The sequence below is a fragment of the Narcine bancroftii genome, chromosome 1 (assembly GCF_036971445.1).
Source record: "Narcine bancroftii isolate sNarBan1 chromosome 1, sNarBan1.hap1, whole genome shotgun sequence".
In the NCBI taxonomy this organism is placed as follows: Eukaryota; Metazoa; Chordata; class Chondrichthyes; order Torpediniformes; family Narcinidae; genus Narcine; species Narcine bancroftii.
Genome location: NC_091469.1, coordinates 329,985,005 through 330,011,627, shown reverse-complemented (window position 1 = coordinate 330,011,627; position 26,623 = coordinate 329,985,005). Strand labels below are relative to the sequence as shown.

Genomic DNA, 26,623 nt, shown 5'->3' with positions numbered 1-26,623 from the left:
CAGTGAGGTGGGCTCTGCGGTCTTCTCCAAAGGAGGTTGCTGCCCGCCGAACTGCGAGGCGCCAAGATGCACAGTTTGAGGTGATATCAGCCCACTGGCGGTGGTCAATGTGGCAGGCACCAAGAGCTTTCTTTAGGCAGTCTTTGTACCTCTTCTTTGGTGCACCTCTGACACGATGGCCAGTGGAGAGCTCGCCATATAACACGATCTTGGGAAGGCGAAGGTCCCCCATTCTGGAGACGTGACATACCCAGCGCAGTTGGATCTTCAACAGCGTGGATTCGATGCTGTCGGCCTCTGCCATCTCGAGTACTTCAACGTTAGGGATGAAGTCGCTCCAATGAATGTTGAGGATGGAGCGGAGACAACGCTGGTGGAAGCGTTCTAGGAGCCGTAGGTGATGCCGGTAGAGGACCCATGATTCGGAGCCGAACAGGAGTGTGGGTATGACAACGGCTCTGTATACGCTTATCTTTGTGAGGTTTTTCAGTTGGTTGTTTTTCCAGACTCTTTTGTGTAGTCTTCCAAAGGCGCTATTTGCCTTGGCGAGTCTGTTGTCTATCTCGTTGTCGATCCTTGCATCCGATGAAATGGTGCAGCCGAGATAGGTAAACTGGTTGACCATTTTGAGTTTTGTGTGCCCGATGGAGATGTGGGGGGGGGCTGGTAGTCATGGTGGGGAGCTGGTTGATGGAGGACCTCAGTTTTCTTCAGGCTGACTTCCAGGCCAAACATTTTGGCAGTTTCCGCAAAACAGGACGTCAAGCGCTGAAGAGCTGGCTCTGAATGGGCAATATTCTACTCTAACCTTTCAAGGGTTTCTTACAAAGGTTACTAATTAAATCAATGTAATTTCACAGCATGGAATTACTTCAAATAATGACAAATTTGATGTTGATAGTTAGCAAGAGAAAAAAGATACTTAAAAAAAAAATTAAATCCATGTTACTGAAATGAGAAAATGTCAAGGGAATTACAACAAAATAATGAGGAAGGAATCCATGAGATGTATTAGCATAAAGTGGCTATGATCGACATCTTCTGCAATGGGCATTTTGTGAAAAAACTTATAACAAAAACAAACAACAAGCAAAACCTCTCCACCTTGTTGGGGTTCTTTGTGACTGCTGATGTTACAGGTGACAAGGCAGCAGGAGAGCCAAAGTTGAACGTAGGCAATGCTGTCATTTTAATTGGTAAAGATACCACAGGAAGTTCTGGGGCAGGGGCCTGGACCTGTAGATGGCACAATATTGCAATTATAATGTTAATACACCATCAAATGGCAATCTAAAAACATATTGCATAGCACATGTAAACAGCAAGAAAAGTAAAAGCATGTTAAAATGTCACTTATGAGCAGGCTACATAAAATGAGAAATAGGGAATTAAAGCTTATAATTTAACTCTGTTTAAAAGCCACAAAACCCACTGAAGAGTAATGCTGCAATTTGAATATTTTTCTGGAAATTTAGAGTTTGGTCCTTATTGAATTTCCTGCAAGAATATTCAAAAGGCCCAAATCCACCAGATGGATTTATCTACTATTATTTTGTGTAATTCTTGATCTCACCACAGCTCTAAGATGGCCAAAATATATTTTTGGCAATTTGTTTGCTTTACTCCTTATGAACACTTAAAGCAAATTACAGATTTTCATTTCTTTCTGCAGCAGTTAACAGAGCCAAAAACTATTTGGTCAACTTTCCCCCAAAGAACCGTACATGGAACATAACAGAGAGGGCTTGCCTCAGTCCTCCACCCCCTAAAATGATAAGAAGACAAAATGACTTGATCCAGTGTGTAAAAGTAGATGACACATTTTTCTTGCTTATTTTCATTGTGTGATGACACTGTTTAATTGTTTTATTGTATTGTATTGTATATGTTGAACATTTAATGGGTTTGGAGAGGAGGTGGGAAGGGGGGAAGGGGGGAGGGAAGGTAGGGGAGAAAATGCCACCATGTATATTTAAGAGGGAAATGTTTGTATGTATTTTGATTGATATGGTTCACAGTGTGAAAAATTTTTAAAAAAACTTTCCCCCAAAAAAGGGGGTGCTGGAGAAAGGTTGATGGAGTAAGTCACAACCTACAGAGCTTCTGTGAATTGTATTAACAAAGTACTGGTATTATTTAACACCAATCCAGGCAGTGACCTACCATTAAATTATAGATGGCAACACTCTGCAGTATCAGGGGTGGGTTTTAAAGTATTAAAATGCTTAACAAGGCTAAAAGTAGAGACAGAATGCAACAGCCCCTGAGGCCTACCCAGCAGACCAAGACTCAGGACGTTCAAGTACAGAACAACACATTGGACATTAATCATTCATTTAGAAGAGGACCAAACTAACATTGCTCATAAAAACACGAGTTAGGAACAATAAATGAATAGAAGAAAGGAAAGCTCAACTATTTAAGTTACTTGAAACAACTACTCGCACAGAGGTTTCGTGCTGATACACAAGACAGAAGAAAGCAATCACTTGGAGACTATTTATTCTAACCTCCTGTGCAACTCTTGATGTGTAATGCCCCTTTTCTCTCTTCATTTTCCCTCCAGCTCCTCCAGTCACAAGGCCATTGGTGGCATGAGAAACAGTTGCTTGATATGAGCAGCTTGCATCACTACAACACAAGTTAAAAAGGAAAATGGCTAGGGAATGCTGACTAGTGAATGATTAAAACATTTTAAAAATTCATGTCTGACATAAAAAAATGATGCTGGAATTGCAGACACCATACCTTTTTGTTGGAATGACACCTTCAGAAGCAACAAGCGTCTTTTCCTTTGGTCTCTGAAAACAACATATTACACTCTAATTCTTTTAATAATTAACCTGAAGATGCTTAAGTTTTTCTTATTATTTTTCTGCAGGACCCAAATCTTTTGCTCATTTCTAAATTACCAGTAGACATGGACATACAGTGCAAACTATGTGAAGACTTGTATTTCCATTGGCCTACAAAATACATTAACCTTGAACACTGAAAGGGAAGGGTCCAGAATGGATGTAAACTCAGTGGAGTATGACCAAACTATCATTTGAAATTCACTAAATACTATTTTAACCATTTTCTACATATTGCAACTTTAGAATTTTCCCCTCCCACAAAAATTTTAAGAGTTTACCTGTAGTAAAACATAATATTTTAAATAGTGCCATACAGAATATGCCAAAATCGCAAAACTCAACAGAAGAATGGGGAAAGTACAATGCTCAGATTTTTTACAACCCAAGATTCTCAAAGGTGGTAGTCGGAAAAAAAATATTTTATTCACAATTTTAATAGAAAAAGAGTAACAGTAGAAAATAGTAACACTGAATGAAAGCAGCAATTTATTTTAATCTCAAGGCACCCACTTTCAATTACCACAATAATTTTAATCTGATAGCTGGCATAGATCAGAATAAAAATAATATTCAAACAAAAATAATTAAGACGTAAAAAAGATTTCTTACATTATTTCGGATTTCAGTCCTGTTCATATGTCTATTACTTTGCCATCCAGGAGTCAGAGATGGTTTGTAAAACAAGGATCTATTTGCAGCTCCAGTAAGTGTCTGAAGTTTCTGCACAGGAGGAGACTGGGTTTCTATCTGAAAATAAAAGTAGGATTTTATAATTTAACAATCATTTTAATTTAACTGTTTTCAACTGAGTTAATCAAGTTATTTTAACATTACTTTGGCAAGTTAGCATCCATGAATTAAATTCTTTTGCTTGGAAATATTTAAAAGGACGAAATAATTTTGACAAATTAAAATCAAATCAAGCATTTACAAGTTTACAATAAAATTCTGAACAGAGGCTGCCCTTGCTTCCAAATCTTTGTCCTTCCTTTTGGCACATCCAGCAAGAAATGGTTTATCGTACACACAGCTCAGTATTGTATGTGGACAGTTGACCTACTTTTGCCCCAGTGACAGCTGAATGTACCATCAACAGTTGCTCTGGCAATATTGTGCTTTTGCTTTTTAAGTTAATTTGGCCTCCGATACCACTGCTCCATTTCTCATCACAGCTGCTGTATTAAACTTTTTATGAACACTAATTGTTTTTAAAAATGTATCCACACTGGCAAAATATCAAGACATGGAATCACATGTTTGCAATACCAGCAGAGTCAGATAGAAAAGATACTCTATCTCATCAGAATGCAACCAAATCAGTCTTTGTATTTTGAAGCTTAGAAAACGTGGCATCCAGGATAAATTCAGCCCTTAGGATACAAGATTTGCTTAGTAGTAGAAGGCAGAGATGGTGGTAGTGCAAGGTTGCTTTTGAGGTTGGACCCTGTGACAATTGTCACAGGGATCAGTTCTTGGGTGTCTACTGGTTATCGTCTAGATTTGAATGAGAATACGGAGAACATGATTATAAGTCTGAAAATGGTACCAAAACTGATGAAAAGTGAACAGCTTACAAGGTTATCTGACAACATAACCATTGGTTTAATGGAAAGTAGGCAAAATAATAGATAACTGAATTTAACTCAACACATGCAAAGTTATGCACTTTGGGAAGTTAAAACAAGCCAGAACATACCAAGCCAGGCAAGACCCTGTGGAGAGTAAGAGAATCTCAGGGTTACAAGTAAGAATTTCTCTAAAAGTGGCAATGCAAATACACAGGATGAAATAGGGTAACTGAAAAGCTGGGATGTCATGTTACATTGGTCCAAAATGTTGGTTGGGCCGCAACTGAGAGTATTGAGTAACAGTATAGTAAGAATGTGATAAAGCTGGAGAGGGTACAGAAAACATGCCTGGATTGAGGGTTTAAATTGCATTTAGAGATTGGATAGGCTGGGACTGTTTTTGCTGCAGTGAAGGAGGCTGAGGAATAACATTAGATGTTTACAAAATTATATGAGGTGAACGGTCAGAATTTTTCCCCCAGTGTTGTAGAGTCAAAAACTAGAGGGCATAGATTTAAGGCAAAAAGATTAGAAAGGGATCTCAAGTGGCAGATTTCCCAGAGAAGGTGGTAGGTAGAACAAGATGCCAGACGAGGTAGTGCAGATGGCACAGTTAAGTTTAAAAAAATTGAACAGGTATGTGGATGGGATAAAGACCAAGTGCAGGCAAAAAGGTCAAGGTTTTTCATGCATCTTGGTCAGCATTGTTAACTTAGGTTGAAATACAAATTTTTCTGCTGTATAACTCCATGAACGTATATAAAGTTAAATATCCAATGCGTGGGAAGTAATATTTGAAATATGGCATAATTAAAAGATACACGAGAGCAAGTTTTTTGTTAAAATTTTCTAATTTACACCTTGAATACAAATTTACAGATGTGTTGAGCATGAGATATACCTTTCTCATCTTACTTTGCCATCCAGCAACATCTGTGGTACTTCTCTCCAAAGGCTGAAAGAAAATTCACATTGAAAGTTTCAGCAAAGCAGTTAAGGGTCTTTAAAATATTAATAAAGAGTATAGTGGAGGAAAGATTGCAAAATATGAAAATGACACTTAATACAAAGCATTCACTGAATTCTGCTTACTTTTGAAATACTCCCTCTGAACTTTAATCAATAATTTTTGAGCTTTGAATGATTTCTGTACAATAGAGAATGAGTTTTTTTAATAAATAAAGATGAACTATTTATAACCAGAGGGGTTGATGCTCAAATGTATGCTTCACATCTGACCAATAAACAAGTACTGCAGATTTTAATGAATTTTCATTGAACTGAGAACCAGTTTTATTAACTTATCTTTTTCCATTCTTGAGACTTTTCAATGTTTCTGCATAAAATCCACAGGATATTTCACAGAACTTCATCATGAATTAATGATAGTATTAATTCATTAATAAAATATTCCCTTCTTTCTTTTTCAATTTTTAATTGTTTTTTTTAAAGGAAATACAATAATGAAGAAAAGGGAATGAAACTGAAAATACAGTATCACATGTGTGTGTAAACTTCAGAGTATAAACTCGATCCCTCCATTGCAATGGGTGAAAATTTTTAAAAATCAAAAGTATTATATAAAAACCCCACCTAACCTACTTTAATTAAAAAAAATAACAAAAACAGCTGAGCAGCTTATCCCGAGGGTTACATATATTTTTTACTTTTTGGTTCCTATCATAAATCAAATTAAAAGATAAAACTACATCTCATCTGGAAGAGAGAAATTTAAAACAAAACAAAAATAAAACAAAAGGTTGCCAAGTATCTTCAAATTTCATCGATGAATATCTAATTTTTTCTAAACTTAAACAAGATATAATATAAGAAAACCTTTGAAACACTGTTGGAGGACTCGAGACTTTCCATTTGGAATGGATTGCTCTTCTAGCCAATAATGTAGAGAAGGCCACAACCCAAATGAACAGGTACAGAAATACTCCTTATGTCTGGGTCAATAATGCCGACAAGAGCAGTTATGGGATTGGATTGTAGCTCCACCCGGAGAATACTTGAAAAGATATTAAAAATTTCTTTCCAATAGTTTTCTAAGGATGAACAGGACCAAAACATGTTGCAATTTCAGATTTGTATTTGTCACAAATGGGGCTAATAATTAGAAAAAATACAAGTCCATTTATCTTTGACATGTGAACACAGTGCACCACTTTGAATTGGATTAATGGATGTCAGGCACATATTGAAGATGTATTCACTTACTGAAGACACTGGAGATTCCACGGCAGAAGGAATTCTTTTAGCATCCTGGAAACACAATATATCAGATATTTATACTTTTAACATTTTTATTTTTCCCAATCATTTCTTTTATTTTTCACATACATCAATAATCAGTGCAAACCTATGACGCATTTTGACATCACTGAATGACATCTCATACCTTAATTGAAGAATCTCATCAATATCCTATTTTTTCATTCTACCTACATGTAAAAAAAAACCTTCAGTAGAATTTCAAATCCAAATGACTTCCAGGAAATTGGATACTTTACTTCAAAGGGACATCAATTTAGATTTCATGCTCAAAATGCAAAATTGGGTTTGTAAAACAATGTTCCGATTCACAGTTCTTCCAGGTGAGGGCCTTATCAGCAGTTTTACATATTCTGAAGAGGTAAATATTCCTAAACAATAAATAGGTTTCTTTTGCAGAAAAGAAGCACACCTGATCGACTTTTCTTATTACTTTTTTCATTTGTTCTTATTAGAATGCCAAAAAGAACATCTCTACGAATTGTCTTTCACCTAAATAGTAAGTTTCAGAGAGGAGTCTTGATGAGTATGGTCAAGAAATTAGTTTTGGGGGATTTCTAATTCAAAGGGGAGCTAATGTGCTAATTTTGATTTAAACATATTAATCAATGTAAAAAATTCTCAACTTTCCATCTTGTTATCTACATACACACTTTACTCAAGACTCCAAGTTAAAGTAATTTCATGAACAATGTTTTGTACCAATGAACCTGGATAGTCTTAAATTTAATTAAACAGCCAATTCCTTCAACTTGTCCTATTGAAAAATCTGATTTTTGATGTTATGTAACCCAGACAGGTCAGAACTGCTTTTCACTGCTCAAAGTTTGCTACCATTTACAGTGCCCTCCATAATGTTTTGGACAAAGACAAATTTTTCCCTTTATTTGCTCGTGTTCCAATTTTAAATTTGTAATCAAACAATTCACATGTGATTAAAGTGCACATTCCAGATTTTATTGAAGGCCATTTGTGTACATTTTGGTTTTACCTTGTAGAAGTTACAGCACTTTTTATACACAGTCCCCTAATTTTAGGGCACTAAAACATTTGAGATATAGCAATGGTATGTCTATTAGTCTCATTTAGTACTTTATTGCATATCCCTTATGTGCAATGATGGCTTACAGTCTGTGATTTATAGATATCACCAGGTGATGAGCATTTTCTCTGGTGATGTTCTGCCAGGCATCTACTGCTGCTCCTGCTTGTTTCAGGGGTTTGATCCCTCAAGTTCCTACTTCAGCATATAGAAGGCATGCTTAAAATTAATTGGATTAAGATCAGGCGAATGACGTGGCCATTTTTAGCTTGAAAAACTCCTTTGTTGCTTTATCGGTATGTTTGGGATCATTAGTTTGACGTAGGATAAAGCACTGTCATTTGGAGGCATTTGCTCAAATTTAGGCAAATGAGAGGTTTCTATACATTTTACAAAGCCATCCTGGCCAGAGAAGAAACAAACCTTCCGTCGTGCATGCAGCCGTCTTAAGTGCAAACTCCGGGAGATCCAAAATGAGTGGTGGACTAGCCTCGCCAAACGAACCCAGCTCAGCGCGGACATTGGCGACTCCTCAGCGACAAGATCTCCATCCTCAACCAATGGTCAGGACACTTCCAATCTCTTTTCAGTGCCAACCGCTCAGTCCAAGATTCCGCCCTGCTCCAGCTCCCTCAACAGCCCCTAAGGCTAGAGCTGGATGAGGTCCTCACCCGGGAAGAGACATACAAGGCAATTGAACAACTGAAAAGTGGCAAAGCAGCAGGTATGGATGGAATCCCCCCCAGAGGTCTGGAAGGCTGGCGGCAAAACTCTGCATGTCAAACTGCATGAGTTTTTCAAGCTTTGCTGGGACCAAGGAAAACTGCCTCAGGACCTTCGTGATGCCATCATCATCACCCTGTACAAAAACAAAGGCGAGAAATCAGACTGCTCAAACTACAGGGGAATCACACTGCTCTCCATTGCAGGCAAAATCTTCGCTAGGATTCTCCTAAATAGAATAATACCTAGTGTCGCCGAGAACATTCTCCCAGAATCACAGTGCGGCTTTCGCGCAAACAGAGGAACTACTGACATGGTCTTTGCCCTCAGACAGCTCAAAGAGAAGTCCAGAGAACAAAACAAAGGACTCTACATCACCTTTGTTGACCTCACCAAAGCCTTCGACACCACGAGTAGGAAAGGGCTTTGGCAAATACTGGAGCGCCTCGGATGCCCCCCAAAGTTCCTCAACATGGTTATCCAACTGCACGAAAACCAACAAGGTCAGGTCAGATACAGCAATGAGCTCTCTGAACCCTTCTCCATTAACAATGGCATGAAGCAAGGCTGCTTTCTCGCACCAACCCTCTTTTCAATCTTCTTCAGCATGATGCTGAACCAAGCCATGAAAGACCTCAACAATGAAGACGCTGTTTACATCCGGTACCGCACGGATGGCAGTCTCTTCAATCTGAGGTGCCTGAAAGCTCACACCAAGACACAAGAGCAACTGGTCCGTGAACTACTCTTTGCAGACGATGCCGCTTTAGTTGCCCATTCAGAGCCAGCTCTTCAGCGCTTGATATCCTGTTTTGCGGAAACTGCCAAAATGTTTGGCCTGGAAGTCAGCCTGAAAAAAACTGAGGTCCTCCATCAGCCAGCTCCCCACCATGACTACCAGCCCCCCCACATCTCCATCGGGCACACAAAAATCAAAACGGTCAACCAGTTTACCTATCTCGGCTGCCCCATTTCATCGGATGCAAAGATCGACAACGAGATAGACAACAGACTCGCCAAGGCAAATAGTGCCTTTGGAAGACTACACAAAAGAGTCTGGAAAAACAACCAACTGAAAAACCGCACAAAGATAAGCATATACAGAGCCGTTGTCATACCCACACTCCTGTTCGGCTCCGAATCATGGGTCCTCTACCGGCATCACCTACGGCTCCTAGAACGCTTCCACCAGCATTGTCTCCGCTCCATCCTCAACATTCATTGGAGCGACTTCATCCCTAACATCGAAGTACTCGAGATGGCAGAGGCCGACAGCATCAAATCCACTCTGCTGAAGATCCGACTGCGCTAGGTAGGTCATGTCTCCAGAATGGAGGACCATCGCCTCCCCAAGATCGTGTTATATAGCGAGCTCTCCACTGGCCATCGTGTCAGAGGTGCACCAAAGAAGAGGTACAAGGACTGCCTAAAGAAATCTCTTGGTGCCTGCCACATTGACCACCGCCAGTGGGCTGATATCGCCTCAAACCGTGCATCTTGGCGCCTCACAGTTCGGCGGGCAGCAACCTCCTTTGAAGAAGACCGCAGAGCCCACCTCACTGACAAAAGACAAAGGAGGAAAAACCCAACACCCAACCCCAACCAACCAATTTTCCCCTGCAACCGTGTCTGCCTGTCCCACATCGGACTTGTCAGCCACAAACGAGCCTGCAGCTGATGTGGACATTTACCTCTCCATAAATCTTCGTCCGCGAAGCCAAGCCAAAGAAAAAAATACATTTCAGAATTCATTTTGCAACTGCCATCAGCAATTACATCATCAATGAAGTTAAGTGCACCAGTACCTGTGGCAGCCATACATGCCCAGCCATAACACCCCCATGTTTCAGATGAGGTGGTATGCTTTGGATCTTGGGTAGTTCCTTTATGCCTCCACACCACTCGTGCCATCTCTGATGCAGTACAGGCTAACCTTGGTCTTATTTGTCCATGTCCTGTTTTCCAAATACTGCATGCTTTTTAAATTCTTCTTGGCAAACTGTAATCAGGACATCTAGTTTCTGTGGCTAACTAGTGGTTTGCACAAGAGTGTTTCTGATCTGTTGGACTGGCTTTTGGAGATATTTTTTCATTATGATGATAATTCTTCTGTCATCTACAGTGGAGGTCTTTCTTGGCCTATCAGATCCTTTGCAATTACTGAGCTCATCAGTATGCCTTCTTCTTAATGATATTCCAAACTGTTGATTCTGATCATCCTAAGGTTTGGACAATGTCTCTTACTGTTTTTTTTCCTGGTTTTTCAGCCTCATAATGTCTTCTTTCACTTTCATTGGCACAATTCTGGTTCTCGTGTTGAAAAATGGCAACTCAAACACCTGTGAAGCCAAATGTCCTAAACTTTATGGTGCCCTGAAATGAGGGGACTATGTGTAAAAAGTGCTGTAACTTCTACATGGTCAAACCAAAGTATATACAAATAATCTTGAATAAAATCTGGAATGGGCACTTCAATCACATGTGAATTGCTGGATTACAAATTTAAAACTGTGAAGGACAGGGCCAAATTTTTTAAAAAGTGTCTTTCTCCCCATTGCTTCAAGATTCACATAACTGGAGTTGTAAAATACAACTTTTAAGATCGATGTAATTGTCTTTATTAAAAGCCTACTTGGATTTTTGCAGTCTATTAAAAACATGCTGGATTGGAAATAATTATGTCCAGGCTCATTGGACATTATAATGGACTGCACATCGCAATAAAGTTTCTGGATGCAACTTTGTGCTCTCACGATGCTAAGGCCAATTTATCATTAGAATTATTTTATGAAAACTTTCTGTTCATTGGGCCATAAAATGACCCATGATTTGGTTTTCTCCTAGAAAGAGCAGAGAGTAATAACATAATGCTATCAACCCACACATCCTCTATATTGTCAAAACAAGTTGCTCAATCCCGGCACCAGATCCTAGAACGTATCTCTAACAATGCTAGCATGCATGAAACTATCATCTTACCCCAACCCCTGCCATAAACTAAGTTTTCAAGCAGCCAATGTTTTTTTCTGTCATTCATCATCTCAAGCTTATGATTTTTTTTTTTTTAAATATTGGCATATCCTCATCTTGGTTCACTATTTCTTGATTCACTACATTCTCCTGATCAGGCTGTTCTCTCTTGCTGTCTCTAATCTTAAGAACCTTTCAAAATCTTGTTCCAATGTCCTAATAGACATCCTTCATTAACGCCCACTGTTTCGTTTCCTAATTCAAAGATTTTCATTCTCATTCTCAAAATGACCCTTGATCTCATTCATTCCAAACTTCTGCGATCTCCAAGAGCTCTGCAAATGCATTGCATTCTTCTAATTTAGCCATATACTGTGTCCTTCTTTTACCTGATTATGTTAGCAAAACCCTTCAAGCCTTACCCTTTGCAATTCTTTAAATTTCCATCCCTTCTCCTCTCTTATGACCTCAACAACCAATATTTTGGTCATCCAGCTAATGACATCCATGCCAGTACATTTTTATTTGACTATGCTCATTTCAAGCATTTTGCAATTTATTTTCTGCACTTAAAATATTACACAAGGGCAAAGCTACTGTCATAATGATGGAAACTGCAACTCTGGCCTTATCTGAGCTTCTATTCTGCCCAAATACCTGAATAAGGGTTGATCACATCTAAACTCTCAAATCATCAAGTGACCCAAAGCAAACAAAAGATCCTTCAAAGAGAGTTCAGTTTGTAACAATCCCATTCAGTAAATGGTCCTCCTTGTTTTGGAGCAGATTATTTCACAAAATGAGACCCATATAATCTCTTTCCACAGAGATCAATTTGACTTCTACACTATTTAAATAAATCAACATTTAAACAGGTGGTAAAAAGTGACCACAGTCAGTTCCACTACTCAAACGTTCACGATCTTCAACTTGATTGGTTGGTCAGTTAATTGGCTGCAGTAAACTTCCCCTAATGTGTAGGCAAGTGGTAGAATTTGGGGCCGGTGTAGTACAGGTGATGAGAATAAAAATGTTGGATTAATGTAAATGGGTGATGGTCTTAACTGCCAAAGGGCCCCATTTCCATGCTGTATCTTTATATGACTCTGGAGAAGCAAAGGGCTGGCACAGAGTAGCTGAAAATGGGGAGAACACAATCTGTTAGAGAGGGAGAAGCAGAGGATATGATTTTATTGGATGGTGACCACGACTGCAGACTAGTGAGAGGCTCTGTGGCTGAAGAATATACAGGCAGTGGGCTATTGGGGCATGAGGCGAAGAACCCATGTAGGCTGTGGGCTGCAATCAAAGAACTCACACCAGGCTGTGGACTGCTGGAGTCAGGTATCAGGTCCAGGACACCAGAAGGTGCCAAGGGCACTAAAAGCTTCCTGATCATCTCGGAGGTTTGTATCTGGAGCTCAGGTTGCCAGTGGCTTCAACCGAAGTCTGTGTGGCTAGAGATTACAGAAGCACTGGAGGTGAATTCATGGACACCGAATGACTCTGGGGGAACTCTTTTGCTCATCTTTCTCTGACAGTAAGGAGCATCAGACAATTTCTGTTGAGGGCCAATCTTTACCTTACTGCAGACTCAAGTCTATTTTGTGTAATATTACACCTGTTTTCTTTCATGACAATGAAGGAATCCTGAAACAATACAAGTTATTAGTACACATTGACTTCCAATACGTTTGGAATTGAAATTGATATACTGTATATCCTTGAAGGAATATTTAAAGTATCTTAAAAAGCAAATACGCAGCCAGAAAGATCAGTGGAATGTTATTAATTTAAAGAAACAGTGAAATGAATTCTTCCAACCTAAGAAGTTTTGTGTGGTAAAAATTCCTCATTTGGAAAATTACATTCAGGACAGAAAAAAATAGTTAACAATAGAAAGATGGAATTCTGTCTCTACCAAATTTAAAATCAAACATCTGAATATCAAACTATGGAAACTTACAGCCAAGGGGCTCGACATCTTTTCTAAAGATTGGAGAATGCGCCTGGCAGTGGCACTTGTCACTCCATAAGATGTTGGGTTTGCTGGTTTTGCTTTCATCTGCCTCCTTATTGGAACCTAGTGGACAAAAGCATCAGAATTTATTTTAACCATGCTTCTGAGTGCTATTCATTTTTGCAGAAAATAAGCAGAGAGGATCATGCTGGTCATTCTTACCTTCAAAGTGTGGGATTTAAGATACAGAAGACAATTCATGCAGCCTCTCAGGCTTTCATGATTCAATAAGATCATAGCTGAATTTATACCTTTGCATAACTTCCCTCAAATCACCCCAAATACTTGAATGTGAAAAATTTTAATGATCCTGATTTTGAATACATTGAGACTCCCTTGCCAGAATAAAATGTCCATGCTGTCAATTTACTTCAGAATCTTAACTTATTTTTAACAAATGCTATGATATGTTCATGACAAGTTTGCACACTTCTCCTTCCAGCTGCCAACTGACCGCTGAAAATACCAAGTACCAAAATGCTCTGTACAAGTTGTGCTGAAAGCAAAGCAAGGATCTAAGCCACGATGGTAATAAGTTGACTGGCAGTGAACAGGTGAACTGTTCACCAGAGGCAAGAAACCAAATCCTGTTAACCTGCTACACAAGAGATCAACTTGGCACATAAAGTGTTGGATATCACTACTCAGTGTCATACAAACTGGGAGAAAATGGAAAAGCTGACAGCAATTTACTCAGCACGGCCACAAAATAACAATCACTGCCTTCCACTGATATGTTCAACAAGTAAAACAGAATTAAAGCAGGTTTTGGCAAAACAAAACACTTATGGGTTTAATACTCGTATCAATATATAGATGATACCGTAGTCACCCTGGTGACAAGTCAATAATAGAATTGGTTCTGTGTATGTACTATTTGGGCTTCCTGGATACCGAATTTCATTTGTTAGTTCTTATGCTACTGCACAAGGTCAATCTGAGCAGTCAAAAACGATAATAAAATCTTTCAGATTATACTTTTGTTGTGCGCCCAAAATCAAATAAATCTGCCAATAAGCACATTTTAAAAGAGTTCAAAAAAGTACACTAACAAGACAAAGATGCATACAATTTCCTTTACCTGATATGGTGTACCTCGTATTTCAGAAGATCTTCCTGCTGCTGCAGCCCCACCATATGTTGTCTTGCCAGGGTAGAAAGGGGAATCCCCAAGTTGGCTTGAATTTAGTAATGATGTACTAATAAAAGACTACAAGAAGCAAAACAATTTTGAATATCAGTTTCAGTTACATCGTTTGTTTAATGATAAGAAAAAATAAATTCCATCAAAAATAATACAATACTTACTGGAGATGAACTTCCAAAGGCTGAGAGATTAAAAGATGGCTTCTTCAAGCTTACAGCAGGTTGTTGGGGGACTGACTGAAAGCGGTCACCCTCTGGAGACCACAAAGGTGGTAAAGAAGCATTCCTTGAAGTTATCACATCTGCAATATTAAAGCAATCAGATCCTTAATCTATGTGACCTTGGATAAAGTTGAACATTGACTGAAAAAAAGTTCAATACCTTTATTTCTGAACCCAATCGTTGGCTGGAATATTTTAATCATGTTTGACTCTACAAATGTGCAACTCAGATTTCCAAAAGGGGTCTTTCCTTCCCACAAACACCAACTTAGGTTAGCAAATGTGTGGCAATAAATTCCTCTGAAGACAAAGGTCCCAAGCTCAATTCTACTCTGCTTTTGTACAGAAAGGGTAGTGTTACAATTGACATCAGCCTCTAGAGAAGCATCACAACAGAACAGTTCGACCTAAAACAAACAAATTGGGAAAAAAGATTGGGCTTTTGGGGGTTGGAATGCAAAGGAATCCAGCCATAATTTCAGAGCTGAAACCTGGTCCAACTACCCAGCCTATGCATTGTCAATCTGGCAAGCGTGCATTTCTGATGGGTAACACACTACTGAACACAAACCCAATTACTTGATCAATTCAAACATAATAAAGGTTTAATGTGTATCTTTAGCAATTTAAAATATCAGCACAACAAAATTCTATAGTTGGTTAATTTTAAAAAGTAGATTGTGACCAGCTTTCATTCATTCAACGTTAATGTTCCACAGGCCAAGCAAGGTGAACACATGGACCTTGCTATTTTCTAGAAGTTTTCAGAATCCAGTGTTTGCAATTTTACCAGATCTGGCAGCAACAAACAAACAAATATCACTGGAGTAAAGGAAGGCATTCAAATACAAGCACAACTGTATTAAAGATGACAGTTGTCCTTCAATCAGAAATATTGTACTTTACCACATCCTTTCATATTTTTGTCTGCAAATTCTTTTGTTCCATCTCAAGTTACTTGTATTAAAACACAGTACAACTCCGATTATCTGAAATGGTCAGGATCAGGCCTATTTCAGATAAATGATATTTTTGGATAACTGGTCTTTTTTTTTTAAAAATAGCCCAGTAACAACAGCAAATCACTTGTAACAGGGTTTAAAAAACCAACGAACAAGGCTTTTTAAGTGTGAAATAATGTTTAAATCTCACCAAAAAAAAAAACAACCCGAACAAAATAAGACAAATCCAACAGCAAATACTCAAAATTCTCAGAGGTTTTTCCAAAATTACAAAATTTTTTCAACATGTGATGTCACTTCTGCTCTGAAAAAAAATTGCAGATAGCTGAGGATTTCTGATAGTTTTGGATGTCCTCATTTATCCAAAATTCTTTGGAGACAAAATGACATCACTTCAGCTTCAAGATTTTTCAGATAAATGAGGATTTCTGATTTTTCTGAAATCCTCAATTAACCAAAAAAAATTTCAGAGCCTAGCAGACATCATTTCCTGGTCCAAAAAAATTTCATATAACTGAGGATTTTGGATCATCAGAGTTGTACTATATTTTGCTCCAAGACCCTGCAACCATAATCTTTATCTGACTGCTTTTGGGCAGCACAGTGTATCGGTTAGCCCAACAACACTTGGAGCACCAGCAACCCAGCTTTGAATTCAGCACTGCCTGTAAGGAGATTCTTTTATTCTCTCCATGTCTGCATGGGTTTCTTTCTCCTGGGTGCTTCAGTTTCCTCCTACACATGGGCTGTTAATGTGTTGTATGTCTAAATTTCTCTCCATAAGCAATTAAATACAAGCAGCCCACAGGTTTTGTATACATAAAATATAAACACACACACACCCACCCACCCACACAGAGTTCTGTCCTAAAAACCACTCAAGCTGATTTCTCCATGTTAGAAGTACCCATTTTCTAAAGTGAACCTTGTAGCGTACGTTCTGCCATGAAGTGTGGAAAGAATGACACATACCCAAGAAGTTGAAGACTGATTTATTACATTGGCAGCTCTGCTTGTATTCTCTTCCCTCTGCTGATGACAGGAGTGACACCACAGCAGCGCCGGCCTCAGATTGGTCGGTGTTCCTGCTGTTGCTCATGTACAAAGGTCATTGGCCCTCATGGGGTTGGCAGCCATCTTGTGTGCCAGGACATGTCCTGGTTGGTGGGCTGCTCCATGACCCCACCAAAGAACCAGCAATCAGAGTGCTGTTGGCCACTTTTGGTGGCCTACCTCTGCAATGCGGGGGCTGAGTGGAGACCAGTTGGCTAACGCCAGATGTGCTGGCTCGAGACATCGATGGTGGAAGTTTCTTTCTTACCGCGTTGGCCAGTGCGTTCTTGGACTTCTGGAATGCCTCCAAGGTCTCATTGTCCCAGGTAATGTCTTTATCTTTCTCTGACATGAGTGCGAAAAGGGGGTGCATGTGGTAGGCTGTTGCCAGTATGAATTGGTGATAAAAATTAATTATACCAGCAATTCTTGCTGCCCCATCACTGGGCAGGGCTTAGCAAAGCACCAAACAGCCTCTACCTTTTTGAGCAGGGGTTTCACTCCGTGCCTTTTGATTCAATGCTCCAGGAAGTTGATAATTTCCAGCCCGAATTGGCACTAAGCAGGGTTTATAGTTAGTCCAATTTCTTGGAGCAGGGCTCACAATCGCCTTAGATGGGCTGTGTGCTCTGTGTGATTGCAGCTGGCGATGAGTATCATCCAAGTAGATGACACCAATGTGAGATCCAGGCCCACTGCGCCCATCAGCCTCTGGAAGATCTGGGCTGCATTTTTAAGTCCAAAGGGCATTCTCAGGAACTCAAAAGTCCAAAATAGGAAAGAGTTTTAAGGATGTCATCGGGATCTGGTGATAGCCCCTGATGAGGTCAACTTTTGAAAATACCCATACCCCTTGTAAGTTAGCGGTAAAGTCTCAGATATGGGGCATGGAGTTTCTGTCTGGTGTAGTGGCCTCATTGAGGTGGCGATAGTTACCACATGGCTTCCACTCTCCTGCTGCCTTTGGTACCATGTACAGGGGGAGGCCCAGGGGCTCTTCTATTTCTTTTTAAACTCTTCCTTGGCGAGGGTGAGCTTCTTGGGGGGAAACGTTGGTCATAGCAATTCCCTGAAATGTGCAGGGTGAAAGGCATTGATTGACGAGCCCCTGCACTCCATCATTGATGATAGCAAACAAGGGTTGGGGGTCCACTTGCCTCTCCACTTAGTGTGCTTTGTTGCCAGCTGTGTGCAGGGCCTAACAATCTACTCCACTGAGATGCCATTTTCTTTCGTCGTTCTCCAGAGCACGTCCACTGGGTTGCTGAAGTCCTCATTGGTGAGCAAGGGTTGGATATCCTTGGGCAACTGTTCCAGAAAAATCTGCTCGAAGAGCAGGCAAGGCCCGTGACCCACAGCAAGGGTGAGCATCTCACATATGAGGGAGATGGAGCCTGTCCCCCTATCCGTCCATATGGAACCACTGGACGGTGCGCTCACGCCGTGAAAGCCCGAAGGTGTGGATTAACAGCTCCTTGAGGACATCTTATTTGCCTTGCTCTGGAGGCTACCGCAGGAAGTCGATGACCCTTGCTGTTGTGTCCTGGCTGAACGAGCTCACCATGTAGTAGCAGCGTGTGCCGTTGGCGGTGATCTGTCGAAGGTGGAACTGGGCCTTGACCTGTTCGAACCACGTGTGACTGCGAAACCCAGAAGATTGACAGCTTCAATGAAACCATGTGAAGAGCCACCTGTCCATCATCTTTGGGTCCAACTCACAGTTGTACCTGCCTGGATCATCAATGCAGCGTGCACGCTACCACAAAGTGCAGAAAAAAATGACACACATCCAAGTCCAAGTTGCACTGGCCAGCTCTGCTTATATTCTCTCCCCACTGCTGAAAACAGGAGTGACATCACAGCAGCACCGGCCTCGGATTGGTCGACGTTCCCATCGTTGCTTCCTTTCGTACATGTTGTCACCTGAAGTGAAGGTCATTGGCCCCCATAAGATCCGCGCAGTCGTCAGCCATCTTGTGTACCGGTCACGTCCCGGTTAGCAGGCCACAACAAACTCGTATCGTTAGAAGTACCAATTTTCTAAAGTGAACCTTGTTTATAAACCTTAATTTCATTGAATAACCCTAACATCTCACAATTCAACTAATGGAATATATACCCTATTCAGTCATTAATAAAAGCAAAACATATTTATTTACTACTTTAAAATTAAAGATTTTGCATAAAGTCACATTTCTATAAATCAGACCATTCATAACCTGGGGAACCTTTGCACTCATTCTCTTAATCTTATCTGAGAACATTAATTTTGGCCGTCATTTCAATAATTTCTGTCTCAACTAGCATGTAACTGAGGTCAAACTGAAGTGAGAGGTATCCATCATTCTCAATAAACAAGATCCAGAGCAGCTGCGAAAACTCAGCAATTCAGCCAGCATTTGTAAAGTGTAAAATAATTCATCTTTCACATACACAGCCATTCAGTACAGAATCTTCCAAAATTTTCTGAAATATACTGAGCTATTAAAATAGTTTTATTTAATACTAATCTATAAATACTTCCAGTTATTTCCCCCCCTGCCCCCAATAGCAACATTTTTAAAGAAACCTTTACCTTTATCAGAGGCTCTGGAAGAGAATCCACTTGTTGTGGAGATGTTATCATCTTCATGCAAAGAACCAGAATCTTTGATTTCTTTTACCAGTGAGAATCCTGAATTGCCAATTGGAAATGAAGATGATGTAGATGGTTGACAGTCATGTGCTGGTGTATCTACTGCAGCACAATTAAGGTGAGTTCGATTAAGAGCTGGTCTCAGTAGTAGCGTGTCTGAGAAATTTATGGCAGTTTTGCTTGTTGTTGTGTTTACTGTCAAGAATGAGAAACAAAAGTTAGTTATTCATGAAGTTAACATTCAATCACACACAACTGCAATATAATTATGTTCATTTTCTTTTCTTAATCAGATCATAAAATATCAAAGATCTGAGAGAACCATAATTCAGAGTGGAAAATAAGCATTTCAGGGCATGATATATTTTGTGTAATAGAACAAGTATTGGCCAGAGGGAAGTGTAATGGAAAGGGCGAACACAAAAATAAATACGATCAATCAACAGCTTTAAAAAATTACACAATTACAAAACAAATCTGTAATGAGATTACTTCAAGTTTCTTTGCAGTGGGCAAGGGCTACAAAGCAGCCAACAGATAAATCTATATGTCAAAATTGCAAATGAATACATTTTAAAGAAAGAGGGAGAATCTGGAAATTTTATTAAAAACCATAGTAAAATATACCACTAAATTGGTCAAGAGAGTGAAACCAAGGAAACAGGAACAGGCCACCATGCCCTTCAAGCCTGCCTCGCCATTCAACACGATCTATGCTAGCCTTCCATGCCAGATCCCTGTAAAGGAAAGAGACTTGATCGAAACAGGATAGATAGCTTTCATCAATATATCAATGGTCCCAAGCAGTGTTTCCACTAAGGTGTGCACGCACACGCAAAGGAAATCAATGAGCGCAGATTCACGTGTGCATGCACAGTCTAGAGGAAACACTGGTCCCAAGAGAGAAAATAATGAGGAAAAAGCAAGTCCCAAGCTTGCTAAGAATGAGAAGAAAGAAATTAAGAGTAATTAATAATACAAAAAAACAAGGAAGTCACAATCAGAATTTATTGTCATGAACAGGTCATGAAATTCTGTGTTTTGAGTTGCACAGCACAAAATGGGATCTTTAATCCATTTGGGGACATCCATAAACTGGAGGGACAACACCTTATATTCTTGGCAGTGTCCAACCAGATGGCATCAATATCAATTTTTCCAAACTCTTAACTTCCACCCCCCCCCCCCCATTCTTCCCTTCCCAGTCTTCTTCTCCAGCTCCCCATCCTCTTCCTTTTATCAGAAAGGAATCTTTCTAAGCCCTCTCCCCATCACTTCCCAGATTCTTTCTCTTCTATCCCCCCACCTCCATCCACCTATTATCTCATACATAGTGGCTTGTGTACCCCTCCACTACCTTTTTATTTAGGCAACTGTTTTTCAGACCTTGTGAAGAAGGGCTCAGGCCCGAGTAGTTGACTTTTATTTTCATGGATTCTGTGTGACCTGTTGCCCACCATATTCCACGAATCGTCTGCCTATGTACACTAATCCCATTTGCCTGCATTAAGAACATATCTTTTGATGCTGATTTAAAAGGTCTGACTTTTTTAAAAAATGGTGGCACCCCCAGGGCTGCTGTAATAGTAGCGCTGCATCTGGTTTTGCCCTGGGAGAATGGGGAATGGAGACACAGCGTTGCTCTGCAGGGTCCTACTGCCTGGTCCTGATACCAACAGATCCATACAGGCTTTTCCTCAAATTTGAGTTGGGGATCATTGGAGACTGAAGACCAAAAAGTCAGAATGGGGGAATATCATACATTAAAAAAAAAGGCAGCAATGCCACTGGTGCAGAATAAGGAGAATGAAGACACAGCAATGCTCAGAGGGGTTCAAACATCCGGTCCTTAAAGGAGTCGACAGTATTTTGTTTAATAATCCTGCAATGTTGGGGTCTGTGCCCACAATGGTGGTGTCTGTACCCAGCAATGCCCTCAAGGAGTTGCAGAATCCAGGGAAGCATTGGGCCAGTGCAGGGCACCAGAAACAGGAAGAACATCCCCACTGAGAAGCAGAAGAGGCAATCCTACAGGATGGTGACCATGGCAGCGGACGAGTGAGGGGCTCAGCAGCTAAGGGTCCTACACATCCTGCGGTCTGCTGGCATCTTGCAGTCAACGGACCCACACAGGCTGCCAGCTGCTGGAGACCGGCTCATGGGAATCAGGTATTAGAACCAAGATTCAAGGAGGTGCTGAAGGCAAAAAGGCTCCCAAAGAGCCTTGAGCATTGAAGACTCTGATCTTACTGGATCTTTGGACCTGCAGCTCATGCTGCCAAGGTTTGAATAAGAGTCTATGGGGCTACAAAAGCACTGAACGAGAATCCATGGACTCTCTGTCTCTCTGAAAGGGCCCTCTTTGCTTCTTTCTACTATTGTTAGGGGCACCAGGCAATGCTCATGGCATATCTGATTGCCTTACAGCTGACGAAAGTTGAAATCTACCATGTGCATTTAATTTTTAATGTATTATGTGACATTGAAAGGAATCTTTGAAAAATCTGAAGAGTATTTGCATGATGGACGGATGAAACTTAGTTAGTGATTAGTTAGAGGATAAGAAAAGTGAGTCAAGACCTTTTTCTCTCAATCTCAGTGGAATTGGACTGCTGCATCCTACAACTTCCATGTTAAATTTTTTTTTGTTCACAACGCTCATCAATGATTTAGATACAAGTGCTCAGGGAGGAATGTTCAAATAACTGGGGTCAATTTGTTTTCAGAAATAAGACAGAGAGAAGTCTGGGACTTTCTTTAAAAAAAGACTTTAGTAATGACCACTTCTTTGCCCCCGTGAAGAATTTCTCTTGGATTGAAAATGATAATGCTAATACATATTTTTAAATAAAGCCTTTTCCAACAGCATGGTTAGTGTAACAGTTAGTGCAAGGTGATTATAGAGTCAGCAACTTGAGTTTGAATATAGCTCTGTCTGAAAGGAGTTTATACTTTCACCTTGTATTTGTGTGGTTTCCCTGCGGTGCTCCAGTTTCCTTCCACCTTTAAAATGCATAGGGATTGTAAGTTAATTGTGATATTTGGGCAGCACAGGTTCATAGGCCAGAAGGGCCTGCTGTTGTGCTGCATGTCTAAATTTAAAAAAAAAATAATTAAAAAACCCACCCATGCATTTAAATATATACCTACCAGCTGTATTATTGGTTGTAGATGTTGAATTGTGTCTATTATCAAATAGAGGAGTCTCATTCACAAGGACTGGATCGTTTTTGTGATTGTCTATCGATCTTTTTGCTTCAGCTGGTTCTACCTTGGAAGCTTGCCCAAAGTACTTCTGCAGCCATCCAGGTACGATGTTCTTCACCGTGTCTGTAACTCTGCCAATAATTCCCTGTGGATAAATTTGTTTTTCAAAATGTAAGAATTTTTTTTTACATTTCAAATATACATTGCATTGAATCAAAAGAATCCTCTATTTCCCCCATCTTAACTGGCTGGCAGAAATAGCAAATTAGAACTGCTGAAAGACTAAACTATTCTTCTTTCTTTGGCTTGGCTTCACGGACGAAGATTTATGGAGGGGTAATGTCCACGTCAGCTGCAGGCTCGTTTGTGGCTGACAAGTCCGATGTGGGACAGGCAGGCATGGTTGCAGCGGTTGCAAGGAAAATTGGTTGGTTGGGTTTGGGTGTTGGGTTTTTCCTCCTTTGTCTTTTGTCAGTGAGGTGGGCTCTGCGGTCTTCTTCAAAGGAGGTTGCAGCCCGCCGATCTGTGAGGCGCCAAGATGCATGGTTTGAGGCGATATCAACCCACTGGCGGTGGTCAATGTGGCAGGCACCAAGAGATTTCTTTAGGCAGTCCTTGTACCTCCTCTTTGGTGCACCTCTGTCACAGTGACCAGTGGAGAGCTCGCCATAGAACACGATCTTGGGAAGGCGATGGTCCTCCATTCTGGAGACGTGACCCACCCAGCGCAGCTGGATCTTCAGCAGCGTGGATTCGATGCTGTCGGCCTCTGCCATCTCGAGTACTTCAACGTTAGGGATGAAAGCGCTCCAATGAATGTTGAGGATGGAGCGGAGACAACGCTGGTGGAAGCGTTCCAGGAGCCGTAGGTGATGCCGGTAGAGGACCCAGGATTCGGAGCCGAACAGGAGTGTGGGTAAGACAACAGCTCTGTATACGCTTATCTTTGTGAGGTTTTTCAGTTGGTTGTTTTTCCAGACTCTTTTGTGTAGTCTTCCAAAGGCGCTATTTGCCTTGGCAAGTCTGTTGTCTATCTCGTTGTCGATCCTTGCATCTGATGAAATGGTGCAGCCGAGATAGGTAAACTGGTTGACCGTTTTGAGTTTTGTGTGCCCGATGGAGATGTGGGGGGGCTGGTAGTCATGGTGGGGAGCTGGCTGATGGAGGACCTCAGTTTTCCTCAGGCTGACTTCCAGGCCAAAAATTTTGGCAGTTTCAGCAAAACAGGACGTCAAGCGCTGAAGAGCTGGCTCTGAATGGGCAACTAAAGCGGCATAGTCTGCAAAGAGTAGTTCACGGACAAGTTGCTCTTGTGTCTTGGTGTGAGCTTGCAGGCGCCTCAGATGAAGAGACTGCCATCCGTGCGGTACCGGATGTAAACAGCGTCTTCATTGTTGAGGTCTTTCATGGCTTGGTTCAGCATCATGCTGAAGATTGAAAAGAGGGTTGGTGCGAGAACACAGCCTTGCTTCACGCCATTGTTAATGGAGAAGGGTTCAGAGAGCTCATTGCTGTATCTGACCTGACCTTGTTGGTTTTCGTGCAGTTGGATAACCATGTTGAGGAACTTTGGGGGGCATCCGATGCGCTCTAGTGTTTGCCAAAGCCCTTTCCTGCTCACGGTGTTAAAGGCATTGGTGATGTCAACAAAGGTGATGTCGAGTCCTTTGTTTTGTTCTCTGCACTTTTCTTGGAGCTGTCTGAGGGCAAAGACCATGTCAGTAGTTCCTCTGTTTGCGCGAAAGCCGCACTGTGATTCTGGGAAAATATTCTCGGCGACACTAGGTATTATTCTATTTAGGAGAATCCTAGCGAACATTTTGCCTGCAATGGAGAGCAGCTTGATTCCCCTGTAGTTTGAGCAGTCTGATTTCTCGCCTTTGTTTTTGTACAGGGTGATGATGGTGGCATCACGAAGGTCCTGAGGCAGTTTTCCTTGGTCCCAACAAAGCTTGAAAAACTCATGCAGTTTGACATGCAGAGTTTTGCCGCCAGCCTTCCAGACCTCTGGGGGGGATTCCATCCATACCTGCTGCTTTGCCACTTTTCAGTTGTTCGATTACTGATGTGACAAATGACAGAGAAGCAATGTTATCTGAATAAACATCAGAATAAAATAGGTGAAACTGATAAGCTACCAATGAAGTTGCTACTCCTTCAGAGTAAAATATTTAACTTACAATTTACCCCAGAAATTAACATTCACAAGAAGCGTGAACTCAAACATTTAAGTCTCCAATGTTAGTACAATTGTATGTTTCCTTGTAATATATGGTAGAATTTCAAATTACAAGATAGAAAATCATCAAATTATTCACCTGTGGAGGTCATTGAGCCGTGTGTGCTTATACCATATCCCTGGCTGAATTGTAATTTTCCATTTCCTTTTCTCAGAATCAGAATTTATTGTCATGAACATGTCAAGAAATTTGTTGTTCTGTGACAGAATTACAGATGCAAATATTCCTATAAATTATATATTTTTAAATAAAAAAATTAATGCAAAAGAAGAGAAAGTGAGGTAGTTCATTGTCCATCCAGAAATCTGATGGCAAAAAGGAAGAAGCCATTTCTTGTACCGTTGAATGTTTTTCTCCAGGCTCCTGTACCTCCTTCCTAATGGAGGCAGTGTGAAGAGGGTATGGCCTGGGTGGTGAGGATCCTTGAGGTTTTTTGAAATACCGCCGCTGGTAGATGTCCTCAATGGAGTGAAGAATAATGCCCATAATACCACTGGCCGAGGTCACAACTCTAGATTTTTCCTTTCCTGTGCACTGGCACCTCCATACAGTGATGCAACAAGTCAGAATGTTCTCCTCTATACACCTGTAGAATTTTGCAAGTCTCTGGAGACATACCAAATCTCTTCAAACTTCTCACAAAATATAGCTGCTGCAGTGCCTTCTTTGTGATTACATCAAAACGGAGCTCCGTGGCTAGTTCTTTAGATACGTTGACACCCAGGAACTTGAAGCTCTCATCCTTTCCACTGCTGACCCCTCAATGAGGACTGGTTTGTGTTCTCCTGATTTCTCTTCCTGAAGCCTGCAATCAGTTCCTTAGTTTTTCTTGCATTGATTGCAAAGTTTTTTTTTTTAAAAAAAGGAATATAAACCAACTGTTAAATCTGCTGCCATTAATCTTTTGGGCACATTATTCCAAATCAGCAAAAACAACACACCTGATTTGTTTACTAATTACTATAAATCTATGTACTGTGCAAATGATCATAATACCATCAGAAACAAGACTCCTCCTTTCCTTAAATGTTCACAATTTTAATTAAACCTATTGGATTTCAGCTTCTATTGTCTCTTCAAATAACCTCCATGTAACATACTGGAAGTTCCACAGAAGGACTGCAGTGCTTAAGGTGGCACTCACCACCTCCTTCGCAAAGATAATTAAGAACACACCCAAAATTCTGGCCTTGCCAATGATTCCGATTCCCAAAATAGAAATTTTTAAAATTCAATTGAATCTCTTTGACATTTTGTTCAAACAGTCCTTCAATAAGACACAAACCTTCTGCTGACCAAAATTAATGAATTTTTAAGGTTTGGAACTTTTCTTTTGCCTTTCTACTTCATGTAATTCCACTTATCATCATCTTATCAACTTGAAGATGTGCACACCCCACCCCCACCAGTTCTCCATTTATTTAGCTTTTCCTATCCTTTTCACTGTTTCTGGACATTCCAAGCCTATAATCCATTCAGATTCCAAACATGTAGAGGGGATCAGAAAAGCAAGTACTGACTGCATCCACATGCAAGCAACTCAGGCAGTGAATAACAAGCAGATTTACATTTGTTCTCATTGGGCAACAGCTTGATAACCTAATGCCTGAATGGTATGATTCATGTTTTTTGGGTGTCATTTAAAATTCTTGTACCTTTCATGCTAAAGGAGTTTGGCATATTGCTTTCATAAGAACATG

At 40.5% G+C, this 26,623-nt stretch overlaps 1 protein-coding gene across 3 annotated transcripts in view; it reads right to left on the bottom strand.

Moving 5' to 3' along the window:
- Positions 1-26,623, bottom strand: part of nup153 (nucleoporin 153) — a 63,339-nt gene that overhangs the window by 32,430 nt on the left and 4,286 nt on the right. Inside the window, exons 2-13 of one of the 3 annotated variants that reach the window (XM_069908368.1) lie at positions 22,627-22,828; positions 22,435-22,479; positions 19,417-19,671; positions 14,767-14,906; positions 14,540-14,668; positions 13,405-13,521; positions 6,650-6,694; positions 5,328-5,381; positions 3,468-3,605; positions 2,749-2,801; positions 2,511-2,631; positions 1,105-1,236 (exon numbers count right to left, since the gene is read on the bottom strand). In XM_069908368.1, coding sequence (XP_069764469.1) covers positions 1,105-1,236; positions 2,511-2,631; positions 2,749-2,801; positions 3,468-3,605; positions 5,328-5,381; positions 6,650-6,694; positions 13,405-13,521; positions 14,540-14,668; positions 14,767-14,906; positions 19,417-19,671; positions 22,435-22,479; positions 22,627-22,828 — 1,431 coding nt within the window. The remainder of the gene's footprint in view (positions 1-1,104; positions 1,237-2,510; positions 2,632-2,748; positions 2,802-3,467; positions 3,606-5,327; positions 5,382-6,649; positions 6,695-13,404; positions 13,522-14,539; positions 14,669-14,766; positions 14,907-19,416; positions 19,672-22,434; positions 22,480-22,626; positions 22,829-26,623) is intronic. The other 2 variants (XM_069908390.1, XM_069908379.1) reach the window with 2 other exon arrangements.